Source organism: Onychomys torridus, chromosome 1 (genome assembly GCF_903995425.1).
Source record: "Onychomys torridus chromosome 1, mOncTor1.1, whole genome shotgun sequence".
Classification (NCBI taxonomy): domain Eukaryota; kingdom Metazoa; phylum Chordata; class Mammalia; order Rodentia; family Cricetidae; genus Onychomys; species Onychomys torridus.
The window spans coordinates 11,325,657-11,339,399 of NC_050443.1; the positions used below are offsets into that span (position 1 = coordinate 11,325,657).

Genomic DNA, 13,743 nt, shown 5'->3' on the forward strand with positions numbered 1-13,743 from the left:
TTTAAACCCTCTGCCATTTATAGGAAAGCCTTGGGCAACTGGATTTTAGTGTCTCTCGGGGCTCTTGGGGCCAGTATCCCTTCCAAATAATGAGGGGCAGCAGTCCTGACCCCATGTGGGTCCTGGAACACAAGCATGCAAATGTGTGGTGCTTACAATCCTGCCTGGTGTACAGTAAGCGCTCCATAAAACATGAGCTCCTTCTTTCCACAAATACTGAATGTGCGCCTACTGTATGCCAACCTTTTCAACGCTGCTGGGAGAGGTTAGTGAGAAATGATCAATAAGTCCCCGTGCTTGGCAAGGACCAATGAGGCCAAATGTAGAACCAGCTGGGGAATGTGGCTGGGTTGGTAAAGTGTAAGTGATAAGCCTTGGGTTCAGTCCCCAGCCCTGAATAAACCAGGTGTGGCGGCACATGCCTGTCATCCCATCACTCAGGAGATGGAGGCAGGAGGCTCGGAAGCGTGAGGTTATTTATCTTCAGCTGTCTAGAGAGTTCCAGGCCAGCCTGAGCTACTTGAGACCCCATCTCAGAACAACAGAAAAGCTTAGAGTTTAATGTACTCCAGTCACCTCAGCTCTCCAGAATCTGATGCGGGAAGATCACTGTGAGTTCCAGGCCTGCCTAAGGTACATAGTGAGACCCTATCAGAAAAAAAAAAAAAAAAAAAAAAAAAAAAAAAAGCAAAAACGAAGAAACCCCCTCACTTCACTGGAAAAGCAAAGCCCCAAAGAGGGTCTGGTCTGCCCCTTGCAGAGGGGTGGAGGGAGGAAGCCAGACAGAGACCTTGGAGGTTTGGGCAGCATGTTACAAACAGCCTACGTTGATGGCTGTGGGTGCTGGCTCCTCTGAGCCCTTGCAGCCTGCTTCTGGACAGGGGGCCATACCTGCAGCTCTCCTGACCTGGCTCCCGGCTCCCTCCTGAGAATCACTCTGTCCTGGGCTGCCCTCAACAAGGCGGGGCCGTATAGAGGGGGAGGAGGCCTGGGGAGGGCTGGGGGTGAGGGCGGAGGCTGGGCTGCTGATTCTGGTCTCCCCTCACTTCAACTGTGACCTTATCTCACCCCTGTCTGGCCCTGCTTCCACCCTGCCGCCTGAGTACTGGGACTGAGTCCCAATTGTTATTCAGAATGGCTCCCCGATGTCCCAGGCGCCTCTCATTCACCTTGTCCCAAATTGACTTTAGTGTCTTCCCAGACCTGCCCCTGTCCCTGCTCTTGTCCAGGAAGATGCCACTGCCCCCCTGAGACTGGAAGAAGAACCTAGGTCCTCATGTCTCCCCGGCTCCATCAGCGCAGAGGCTGCCATGGCTCCACAGCGCCCTCTGCAGAATGCAGAAACCTCACGGTGGCTGGTGAGACCCTGTGCGCCCACGGAACCAGCCTCCCGGAACCCCCCAGCCCCGACGGTCAGCGCCCTGCGCCCCCTCCCCGACACCTCTCTCCTTTCATCCTTGGACGCCCTGCCCCAGTTTTCTGTCTACCTTCCACTCTACACAATGCGTCCAAGCTGACTGCCCCTTCCAGCAGGCCCTCCCCGATGACCCCAGAGTGCCCGCATCACACTGTTCAGAGCTTCGTCCTTCTCCTCCCTGCGCTGTGTCCCCACAGTGTCCCCAGCGCTGTGTAGGGGTTCAGAGTGCTTCTGGAAGTTGACACCAGGTGTGGATGACACGGAGCTGGGAGTCTCCAGGGAGGCCCAGGTTTCTGGGCAGAGCTACCTTTTGTCCTAAGCTGTGTCATGGCTTCTGGTCCCCAAAGCATCACATGACTCTTCTCTGTCTGCTGTCCTTCTGCTCCCTCCTCCCTCCCTGGTGTTCCGCTAATAGGAACCTTTTTTGTTTTGTTTTTTGAAATGTTGTCTGTGTAGCCCAGGTTGGGCTTGAACTCACTATGTGTCGAGGATGGCCTTGAATTTGTCATCCTGCAGATGTGTTGGAATTATAGGTGGTTTTATACAGGGCTGGGAATCCACCCCAGGGCTTCTGGCATGTGGGCCAAGCACTCCACCCGCAGAGTGACCCCCAGGCTCTGGGGGAGCCCTTTGAGTCTACGCAAAAGCTGCAGTTGCTGCTGTGTTTTGCTGTGTACTTGCCCAGGGCTATGTCCAGGCCCCAGGCTGCTCTGTGACCAGAGCTGTGGGTGGCCGTGACCTAGACTCTTCTGAGGTTAGAGATGGCGCATCTGGGCTGCTTCAGGCTGAGCAGTAAGGTGCAGGGGTGGGGTGGGGTGGGGTGAAGGGTTGGGGTGGGGAGTAGGGGGGTAGGGGGCACGTTGGTCATTTTCCATTTGACACAACTGAGTCCCTACCGTGTGTGAGCAATGTCCAGGACACTGGGGTCCCTGCCTCAAACAGAGCAGACAACTTCCGGCTGAGGAGTCAACAGAAACAGACTGACTAGAACGTTACATTAGAAGGAGATTTTTTTTTTTAAATTTTGTTTTTGTTTTTTAAATAAAGCCTCCCAGAACCCAGGTGGCCTAGAACCCACTGTGTACCACAGGGTGACCTTGAACTGCCTCCAGCATCCACCTCTTGAATGACGGGATGACCGGCACACATCACCCCGCACCGGCTTTCCCTGGGGCTGAGGCTCAAACTCGGCTCTGTGCTGGGCAGCACTGTGTCGAGCTGATGGAAGCTCCTGGCCCTTTTTCTCAGTTTCATTTTTCTCTTCTTTAGACAGGGTCTCTGTTGCTCTAATCTAAGATGGCCTTATAATAAAAAAAACCCAGAGCCAGATATCTGCATGAAAGCTGAAAGATCAGAGAAGCAGAACAGCCAGCCACTAGTTCTTACCTCTGTGAAATCCTCAGCCTAAAGAGAGCAAGCCCCTGTTTCCTCACCCCTTATCTACCTTTCTCTGCCCTGCCATATTACTCCCTGGGATTAAAGGTGTGCACCACCACTGCCTGACCTCTGTGTCTAATCTAGTGGCTGGCTCTGTCCTCTGAGCTTCAGGCAGGTTTATTAGGGTACACAACATATCACCACAGGGCTCACTGTGCAGCCAGGCTCTGCAGGCCTGGCAAGCCTGGAACTCACAGAGATCCACCTGCCTCTGCCTCTGGAGGGCTGGGGTCAAAGACAAAAGATTTGTGCAACCACGCCCGGCCCATCCTCTTTTTGAGGCAGGATCTTGCTACATAGCCCAGGCTGGCCTTGAATATGGGGCCAACTTCCTGCCTCAGTTTCCAAAGGTGCTGGAATGATAGGTACAGTGTGGTGGTGGTGGTGGTGGTGGTGGTGATGGTGGTGGTGGTGGTGGTGGTGGTGGTGGTGGTGGTGGTGGTGGTGGTGGTGGTGGTGGTGTGATGGTGGTGGTGGTGGTGGTGGTGGTGGTGGTGGTGGTGGCGACACTGTTACTGTCCTTTTATCCAGCCCTCTGGTTCCACCTCCTAAATCCCGTGAGGTAAACGAGGCCTAGGACCACTGCCTTAAGCTGCTGGAGCAGCCTGGTGCAGAAGCACACACCTGTAGTCTCAACACTAGGGAGGCTGAAGCAGGAGGATAGCTGCCAGTTCGAAGTCAGCCTGAGCTACACTACAAGTCTGTTTCAAAACAACAACAACAACAAAAACAAACAAACAAACAAAAAACAACAACCAAAAAACAAGAACCCAGAAACAGGGCCGGTGAGCTGGCTTGCTGGGTAAAGGCACTAGCTGCCAACCCTGATGACCTCAGCTCTGCCGTTGTCCCCACACAGCGAAAAGAGAGAACTGGCTCCTACCATCTGCCCTTTGACCTCCACACCCACGCCAAGATATGGGCACGAGCCCTCCCCCAAGAGATAAAAATGTAACAGAAGTTTAAAAGCAAAACCAATAACAACAAAAAAAATCATTCTTCAAACCCAAATAAAAACGGCAAGCTCACACACACACACACACACACACACACACACACACACAGAGCAATCTTTTTGCCTTTGGGGCCATTTGAGGACACAGTTCTGTGCCCTTGTTTTGTGGGGCCCCCTTCCCCAGGCCTGTCTTCTCTGCCACCTAGCCAGTTCCCTGGGGAGTTCAAGGTTGGAAGTGGCTCTGCCATCTCCCTCCTAGTCAAGACCCTGCCTACTTCTGACTTACCAATACTTCTGTAAACCTGGAGTGTGTTGGGGAGGTTCTAGGTGGAGACACTCGTCCCACTGAAGCAGGTGAAGAGTCCCCCCGCCCCCGTTTCCTTTGTCATGTAGGGCAGCTGAGGACACAGGGCAGGGCAGAATTTTGTAAACCGGACCTAGGGGTGTGTCTCCCCAAGAAGGCTGGAAGGTAAGATCCCACAGGTCCCAGCTGGGCCAGGAGGCTTTTAGAATGCTCAAAGGGACCCCAAGTCCCCTCCATTCCTCATCCTGAAAAGAGCATCAGGTGCTGGTGGCACAGGCCTGTCATCCCAGTTATTTGGGAGACTGGGGTAGAAAGATTGTATATTCCAGGCCAGCAGAGACAATTAAATAAAACCCTTTCTCAAAATAAAAAGTAAATAGAGGTATGGGAAAATAACTCAGTGGTAGAGCCCCTGCCTAGAGTCCCCCAGTGAGGGGCTGGGGTGTGGCTCAGTGGTAGAGCCCCTGCCTAGAATCCCCCAGTGAGGGGCTGGGGTGTGGTTCAGTGGTAGAGCCCCTGCCTAGAATCCCCCAGTGAGGGGCTGGGGTGTGGCTCAGTGGTGGAGCCCCTGCCTAGAATCCCCCAGTGAGGGGCTGGGGGTGTGGCTCAGTGGTGGAGCCCCTGCCTAGAATCCCCCAGGGAGGGGCTGGGGTGTGGCTCAGTGGTAGAGCCCCTGCCTAGAATCCCCCAGTGAGGGGCTGGGGGTGTGAGACAGTGGCAGACCACTTGTTTAGCACATACAAAACTTTAAATTTTGTCTACATTAAAATACATACACACAGGTACACACAGGCATGTGTACACACACAGGCACACACACATGCACCCCTGATCTCAGCCAGACAGGCAGGTGGGTTGGAGAAACAGACCTCTCTTTCCCACCCCTTGGCATCTCTCCACTGCTCTCCTTGCTTGGGGGTTTCCAAGTCATTTAATCACCTAGCAAATATTTACTGTGTGCTGACTCCGTGCCAAACTGCCGGGGACGCAGACGGCGGACAGAGCTGTTCTCTTATTGTGGCTAAATCTTACTGGAGGGACATGAGCAATAATTTTTTAAGTCCTCTATTTAGTCTATATTATCAGAGAAAGATTAGTCAAAGTACCATAAGACAGATGATTAAAATGGATCAGGAGGAGAGGGAGGACACAGGTCATTCTTCTAGCCAGGGAGGTCAGCAGATGCCAGAGGAAGTAAGCTGAGACCTAACTGAGGTGACAGGGAGCCTGTGGGAAGCGTGTTTTCCAATGCATGGTACAGTAGATGCAAAGGTCCTTAGGGCAGCCTGATTTAGGGACGATATTTAGTATCATACTTGGTCCAGTAAGGTTCCCAAGAAGTTCAGATCTCACTATTGTCCCCACCCTGTCCCCTAGCCCTTCACCTGGAGCAGCAACACCAATAAACACTTGTTTTGTTTTGAAAATGGAACAATTCATCAGGGTCAGGTTAAACAAAAAGGTGCTCACCAGGTGGTGGGGCACACCTTTAATCCCAGCACCTGGGAGGCTGAGGCAGGTGAATCTCTGTGAGTTCAAGGCCAGCCTGGTCTACAGAGTGAGTTCCAGGACAGGCTCCAAAGTTACACAGAGAAACCTTGTCTTGGAAAAAAAAAAAGGTGCTCATATAAATATGGTAATAATTAATATATGGGAAGAACTAATGAAATGGAGTGTCCCTTAGGGCCGGGGAAATCCAGTCTGGTACACAGCAGGTGCTCACTCAATGCATATTGTGCATATGAATGAGGAGGCCAAATGAAATGTGTTTGTACATGGCCTTCCTCCCATCCTTGGCCGCCACCCTACCCCACCCCAGCTCACCAGCGACCTGGACCTCAGTCTTGGCCTTCATTGTCCAGGCAGGGTTGATGGTGACGGCCACTTGGTAAGTGCCGCTGTCTGAAGGCTGGGCACCTCGGAGCAACATGGAACCATTGGGGAAGCCAATGATGTCTCGTTGTCCCATGGCACTGCCATCCCTTTGGGGCCGCAGTAGCCCAGGGATGTAGGAGAACAGCCTTGTGCCTCCATTAGTCTCTTCCCCCAGGTACCAGATAAAGTCCTGGACAGTGCTGGGAACACCATGAAGGGACAGGAGAAGGTCCTGGTTCTTTTGAGGCTGCTCTGGGATCTTCTGGATGTGGAGGGCTGCCTGGGAGCCTTTGGGCAGCCAGAGAGCCAGGATCAAGGCTGTGGGAAGGTATGGAGAAGGCCTGAGTCTGGAGGGAGGAAAAAACAAAACCCTCCTCTCTACAGACTCTCAACTGTAAGCAAGGACTCTGAGGGCTACACATCAGAATCAATGATGAGATTGATTAGTGATGTCTGCTCTGGGTGCGGGAATAGGAATATAGGCACAGATGTCACAGGACTGCCACCATCAGGTTGTTGTTGTTGTTGTTGTTCCCCCCACCCACCCCTGCCCCAGATGCTTTGTGGTCTGTTTGTAAACACTTAGATGCTCTGAATTCACTCATTCAACCAATATTTTTGTTTTGTTTTTGTATTTTGGGGTCAAGATTGCACTATACAGCCTAGGTTAGCTCCAACTGTGATCCTCCGGTCTCAGCCTCCAGAGTGTTACCATTCCAGATATACACCATTGTGCCTGGCTCTTCCCCAGATTTTTATTGGAGACAAGGTCTCAAGTAGACCAGGCTAGCCTTGAACTGACTATGTAGTTCAGGATGTCCTTCTACCTTCCAAATGCTGGGATTCTAGGTGTGACTGACTCACCAGTCGGGTCCGGCTCTCTCTAGTCCCGCACCTCCCTCCCCAGAACACAGCAGGGAAGCAAACACAAATTCCTCCCATCATAGTTCTGACATTCTAGAAAACTCCATAGATGAAATGTGGATGGAGATGTGATTCTACTGTCCTGTCCTTCTTGCCCCTCTGCCCTCCGAGTTTTTTCCTCCTTACCTGAGAACAGGAGGCCCTTTGAGAAGCAGCCCTGGGTCTGGGTAGGAATCTCCATCTTGTTTCCTATACAGATGTCAAAGTCACGGAGAACCACAGGGTGGGGGCTGGCTCTCTGGAGAGTGAAGTTCAGTGGGGCATCCCGGTAGGTGCCTCAGAACACAGCCAGGCTGTGAGGCCCGGGAGCCCCAGCCTCCCCTCTCCTAGTCCCAGCCTCCTTGAGCTGAGATGACTCCTTCCTTCTGTAAGTCTCCACCCATGCCCTGAGATGAAGGGCTCACTCTGGTTGGACCAGTCTTCCAGGGTAACCCAGGACTTCCCTGGCCTCCACTCTCTTCCCACTCAGCCTGGAAACAGCAAGGCGGATCCTGGTTGAGCAATCCCTCCCTCCACTACTTCCCCCAGAAGCCAGGATGGGGGAAACTGAAGTTCAGGAACCCCGGGGGAGTCAGTGAGTAGCAGAGACGTTTTATCCGTGGTGGGTTCACTCTATTTACTTCTCCTTTTAACACTTACTTATTGTGTGTGTGGGGAGGTGGGTTTCTCCCTCCACCATGTGGGGCCTCAGGGACGGAACTCAGGTCATCAGGCTGGTGGGAAGCGCCTTCATCCTCTGAGCCATCTTGTCAGGCCATGCATAGTTCTGTTTGTTTTGTTTTTCCCAAAAGTATTCATCCTCCCAATCCAGACCTAACGTGGCCTAAGAAGGGTGCCCCCTGCCTTCAGTCTTCCGTGCGGTCACCCCCCCTGCCCCCGCAGACCCATCCCCAGATAAGGCTGTAATCAGGAGAAGATGAAAAGCCCAGGGGAGGGGTTAGGAGAGCCCCGGGGATGCGCCTAGCCTGAAGGAGGTGATGATCAGGCATCAGGAGAGAAATGTTGGGTGGGTGAGGTGCCCCACACTACCCAGCTCACGCAAAGGGACTGGGGCTGAGCTGGCCAGCCAGGTGCATCATGGGAACTGTGAAATCTGGGTCAGCGAGGCACTGGGAAGGGCTACATGAGGCAGTGAGGCCAACAGGTGGGCGAGGCCGGTTCTCTAGTTCTGCTATGTTTTGAGCTCTGCCTGGACTGAGCTTGGGGTGGAGACTTGGGGCTGTCTCAATACTGAAATAGTAAGCCGAATTGGCTGTCTATAGAAAAATAGAAGAAAAAAATAGAATTAACTAAAAATATTTAAATGGTAGGAGAAAGAGGACAGGAGGTATGGAGAGTCAATGTGATCAAAATGAATGCTGGGGCCAGGGAGATGGTTCCGCACAGGTGAAGACGCTTGCCACCACGCCTGAGGACCTGAGTGCTGTCCTCAGGACGCACATGGTGGAAGAAGAGAATCAAGTCACACAAGTTGTCCCCTGACTTCCATATCCATGCTGTGGGTGGAGACAGACAAAAGGACCTCTGTGAGTTCGAGGCCAGCCTGGTCTACAGCGTGAGTTCCGGAACAGCCAGGACTACATAGAGAGACCCTGTTGTAAAGAAAGAAAAATTAGATTTAGTTCCTCCAACCAGCCATTTTCAAGTACTTGCCAGCCACATGCATTTAATGAGGACCACATTGGACAATGCAAACATAATGTTTCCAGAAGGTTCTATTGAAGAGAGATATCTAGAGATCGGAGGCAGGCAGCGCTAGGCGTTTCTGCTCTAGTGAAACTTCTGGTCCTGTAGGAAGAGAGCACCTTCGGGTAGGGGGCAGTGTGCTTGTGAGTCTCCTGGACACCTGTCATGAGGTGGGCGGGAGATGGTGGACGGTATCTTTCAGTCCCCATATTGGGACAATCAGGAATTGTGACCTTTTTTTGTGCCTGGGTTACAGGTGAGAGTCACCACACCCCATAGGGCTAGGTGGGCAGCCCTGCCAGGAGCCCTCAGCACCTCTGTTTACCCACCTGGCTGCTGGCACTTGGGGCAAGCCGCGTCCCACACCCCTGAGAAACATGACCCCCTGCTGTTCGAGCCTGGAGTAGCAGCCAGAGCTGTACCTGAGCAGCCCTGGCCTGCAGTCACTGATTTTTAACTTTGTCTTTGGACCCATTTGGACCCGCCCACCGCACATGCCCCAGCCTTTCAAAGGAGCTGCAGACCCCTGCCTCTCTACAGCCGGAGGGCTTCGCTGTGGTGTCCACAGGATGGCATCCTGCCTCGATCCTGCTGCTGCAGTGGGGTCCTGTTTCTGTCTGCCATGGAGTGGGTGTAGACAATAGCAATTTTACTGTAAATCTAGAGCCGTGGTTTCTCAACCTTCCTAATGCTGGGACCCTTTAATACAGTTCCTCATGTGGTGGTGACCCTAAGCCATAAAATTGTTTTCCTTGCCACTACATAACTGTAATGAACCATGATGTAAATATCTAGTATGCGGGGTATCTGATATGCAACCACTGTGAAAGGTCATTCGACTCGCAAAGAGGTCATGACCGATTGTCTAGAGGCTGTTTCCAGAGGGGGCTGGAAAGATGGCTCAGCACCCAAGAGCCCTGGCTGCTCTTGGAGAGGACCCTGCTTCCGCTCCCAGCAACGACATGGCCCTCACCATTCTCACTAACTCCATTTCCAGAGGACCTGGCGCCCTCTTGAGGCCTCCATGGAAACTACACTCACCTGAATGGACTTGCACACACTTGTGAACAGAGTCAGGCTGGGGAGGGGTAAAGTGCTTCCTTTGCAAGCTTCAGGAACTGAGTTCGAGTCCCAGTACCCACATAAAAAAGCCATGTGCTGTGCAGTTTGTAAACTGCACCGGGAGGTGAGGACAGGAGGATCCCTGGGGCTGGATGGTTGTCAGCCTAGCTGAATTGTGAGCGTCAGGCCGGTAAGAGGCCCTGTAAAACAATATAAGTAATAAAGGCAGATAGCCAGGCATACACACACCTTATTATTGTTATTATTATTATTATTATTATTATTATTATTATTATTATTATTATTATGTGGAGCTGAGGATCGAACCCAGGGCCTTGCGCTAGATAGGCAAGTGCTCTACCATTGAGCTAAATCCCCAACCCCTACACACACCTTTAATCCCACACTCTGGATGCAGAGGCAGGCTGACCTCTGAGTTACAGGACAACCAGGGATATGTAGGGAGACCCTGTCCCCAAAAATTAATTAATTAATTAAGGCGGCGGTGGCGGAGGAGGAGGAGGAGGAAGTCAATGTTTATCATAAACATTTTGATGATGAGAACAGAAGAAGAGGCAAACCACTGAGGTCAGAGGGCAAATGCCGAAGGAGGCTGATGGGAGGAGGGTTGGCTTCTTCCCCGGGTCTGAATCTTGAAACGATGGCTGGAACGCAGCAACCGTCTGGGCACCATCTGAGGTGGATACCAGTGTGTGGAGGGAGACTGGATGAAGAGCAGGCAAGCTGAGTCACGTAGGGTGCCTTAGCAGAACCAGAGAGCCCAGCTCCTGTCAGCCCCAGTGTAAGGATACTGTACATGCGCAGCTTGACACCTTATTATGTCATCAGCTTGCAACTGCATCCCAGCCCAAAAGGCCAGACGTGCACTCCCACGCGCGCGCTCTCTCTGTCTCTCTCTCTCCTTCTCTTAATAAAGCTCTAAAAGGTATCCCTGGGTCCTGTCTCGGCCAGCCACGAGCGCCGCCCTATACCCTTACACCCAGTCTGTACATTACTTAAAGAACAAAAGCATTTATTTATTTTGTGTGTGTCCATACTTGCCATACTGCGTGTGTGGCGGTCAGAGGGCAACTTGTGAGAGTCGTGGTTCTCTCCGTTCATCATTTGGGTCCCGGGATTGAACTCAGGTCCTCATGCTTGGTGGCAAGTACCTTTACCCGATGTGCCATCTTGACGGCCCCAACATGACATCTTATATAAAGTGATCTTTCAAGATGGGTGGTGGTGGCGGCGGTGGCGCACGCCTTTAATCCCAGCACTGGGGAGGCAAAGGCAGGTGGATCTCTGAGTTGGAGGTCAGCCTGGGCTACAGAGTGAGTTCTGGGACAACCAGGGCCACACAGAGAGACCCATCTTGAAGAAGCAAAGAACCAAAGAAAAACAAAACAATATTCATGCAGGCAAAACATATAGCACTAAATAAATCTAACAAAATGTTTTGTGGTGTTAGGAATGGAACCCAGTCCTTCACGCCCGCTAAGCAAGTGCTCCATCCTGAGCTTCCTGCCTAGTGTCCCAAAGGCCTTCTGTTTGCTTGAGAGTGTAGGAGGACAAAGGCCCTGGGCTCACAGATAAGCTCTGGGGAAACCAAGAATGTTAAACATGCTGGGTTGTCACCTCAACTGCAGAGATGGAGAGTCTGATTTCTGCCCAGAAGGCTGGGAATGGAGGTGGCTAATAGTCTAGGTGACCTTTGCACCATCTGTATGGCCAGGGGCTTCCCCAAGCAGAACTGGAGCTGGCTAATAGTCTAGATAACCTCTGCACTATCTGTATGACCAGGAGGACAACAGATCCCCCCCCCCCAAAGGCCCTTAAGATAACACATGTAGCCTATGTAACAGGCTTTCAGATCTTAGCGGTCACTCAGCCACTGGAGTTCAGGGCTCACCCTCCCATTTGCGCCGAGTGGAACTCAGAGGCCTCCTGATACTTGAGACCCCGCTGCCCTTTCCACCACCTGGAGTCCGCAGAATGCAGACAGCTACATCCGATGTTACACCTGAGTTCCAAGGTTGGGCTGGCATGGGTCAGCCACCTCAGCATCAGCTAGGCCTCTGCTGCCTTAGGGCTTAGGCTTTGTTTGCTTGTTTTCCCTCTGTATTAGAACTCTGGTAGAATCATTATATCTAGGGTAAACATCAGAATGAATAGTTGTTTTCACTGTATCTAGGGTCAACATCTGTGGGCTCCCCAACAATGACAGGGAGACTTATTAATTATGAAAGCTCAGTGGCTAGCTTAGGCTTGTTACTAACTAGCTCTTATAACTTAACCCATTTCTTTAATTTACATCTACCACGTGGCTCGTGGCTGTACATCTCCTGCATATCTTGCCTTTTCTCTATCAGGCTGGTGACTCCACCTTTCTTCTTCATGGCATCCTCTGTGCCTGGAAATCATGCCAAGTTGTTGTCCATTCAGGTTTTTTTTTTTAATTTATTAAACTAATCAGAGTAACACGTCTTCACAGTACACAAAAGGATTACCCCACAACAAACATCAGAAGGATTAGTTGTTTTCTAGAAGTATTTAGGCCTTGAAGGAATCAGAGTAGAAGAGAATGATTGTTGTCTGTTACCTATAGAGTCCTCTTTCCGAAGGAGCTTTGCAGCCTGGCCATGGCTGCTGTGGGATGTTCTGTATGTCAAATGTGTTGTTGCTCTGATTGGTTAAAATAAATAAAGTGCTGATAGGTCAGTAGCCAGGCAGGAAGGATAAGGTAGGCGGGACAAGGAAGAGGAGAAGGCTGGGGACAGGAAGGCTGAGGGGATAGACTGCCAGCCGCGGCCATGACAAGATGTAAGGTACTGGTAAGCCACGAGCCACGTGGCAAAGTATAGATTAATAGAAATGGACTAAATATAAGATTAAGAGCTAGACAATGGTAGGCCTGAGCTAATGGCCAAGCAGTTTAAATGATATAAGTGTCCGTGTGATTATTTTATACGTGGGTTATGGAACCACGGGGGCTTGGTGGCACCTGGAGAGGCACTCTCCAACTACACATGGCCTTGGTCACAAGACCCTCATGGCACACCTCCATATCTTGAATTATTGGGTACTGCGAACACTACACAATAAGGACTAAGGTTTGGGGGCTGTGATGTTTTCTTTCAGAAAACATATAGATCAGGAGCTTTAGGGTGAAGAATTTGTTTTCATGTAAAAAGCACCTTGGGTGTAACAATCAACAAATACGCCTTTGCACGGGCTGTTCAAGGTTCAGTTCCCAGAAACGGCTCCTCCCTGCTGCCACCGAGCCTGAATGGCATCTTGGAGTGACTCTCTTTTGCTGATTGTCCCGAGCAACACACAACACCTGACACCCTCACAGTGGAAACGCCCCAATATAGATTGCTCAATGGTCCCTTCATGGGGATGAGCACAGGCCCAACTTCTAGTACAGATCAATGACACCCGAGTGCTTTCTTCATTGACTGGCGAACTTTCTTGAGGTGCTGGTCATCCAGTACATGGTTGGCATCGTCTTCTGCTCACCTAACCAATACTTAAATGAGTGCTTTGCTTTCATGAGAAACCGACTATAGGAGTGAATTTTAAAATTTCGGGCCATGTCAACGGGGCAGGCTTAGCCCACCTATCACTACTGAGGATTTGGCTGTTTGAACTCCTAGCCTCCCGCCCAGGAGCGTGTCTGCGCTGGCAAGACGCTCAGTCATCCCAAGGCCTTGCGTCCTCCGTAATCCGCAGGCTGTGTGATCAAGTAATTTGTGTGCAGTGTGATCACGCAATCTATGTGCGTGCATGGATTAGCTACGTAAGCCCGTATGCGCATGTGCAGGGGCAACCTATAAAAAGTGGGTTCCATCTCCCCCCTCCCCTCTCTCCCTGCATGATCTTTCCATAGGCCTAAGCACCCCCTTCTGTTCCCCTTCCCCTAATAAACTCTTATAGTGGGCTTTGTTGTACCTGGTGGCTTTTCCTGCATGGTAAACAGCACCGCTTAATAAATAACATTGGCTCCGTTCTCTGCGTCGCTACCTGGAGACCCTCAGTTAAACTCTACAAGAAAGCGAATGCCTGAAGCAGGTTGTTAGC

General features: G+C 51.4%; 1 protein-coding gene across 1 annotated transcript; it reads right to left on the minus strand.

Moving 5' to 3' along the window:
- Positions 1-1,495: 1,495 nt before the first annotated feature.
- On the minus strand, positions 1,496-7,093 carry Ceacam19 (CEA cell adhesion molecule 19). The gene is made up of 4 exons (XM_036193934.1): positions 7,039-7,093; positions 5,938-6,306; positions 4,096-4,207; positions 1,496-1,682 (listed from the first exon to the last, which is right to left on the minus strand). The coding sequence occupies exons 1-4, from the start codon at positions 7,091-7,093 to the stop codon at positions 1,496-1,498; spliced, it is 723 nt and encodes a 240-aa protein (XP_036049827.1).
- Between the last annotated feature and the right edge of the window lie 6,650 nt (positions 7,094-13,743).

Coding starts and splice junctions, on each gene's coding strand:
- Ceacam19 (XM_036193934.1), bottom strand. CDS start 7,093: ATGGAGATTCCTACCCAGACCCAGGGCTGCTTCTCAAAGGGCCTCCTG. Junction 4,208..5,937: donor GACTGAGGTCCAGGTCGCTG/GTGAGCTGGGGT, acceptor CTGTGTCCTCAG/CTGCCCTACATGACAAAGGA. Junction 1,683..4,095: donor CCAGGTTTACAGAAGTATTG/GTAAGTCAGAAG, acceptor GGAGACTCCCAG/CTCCGTGTCATCCACACCTG.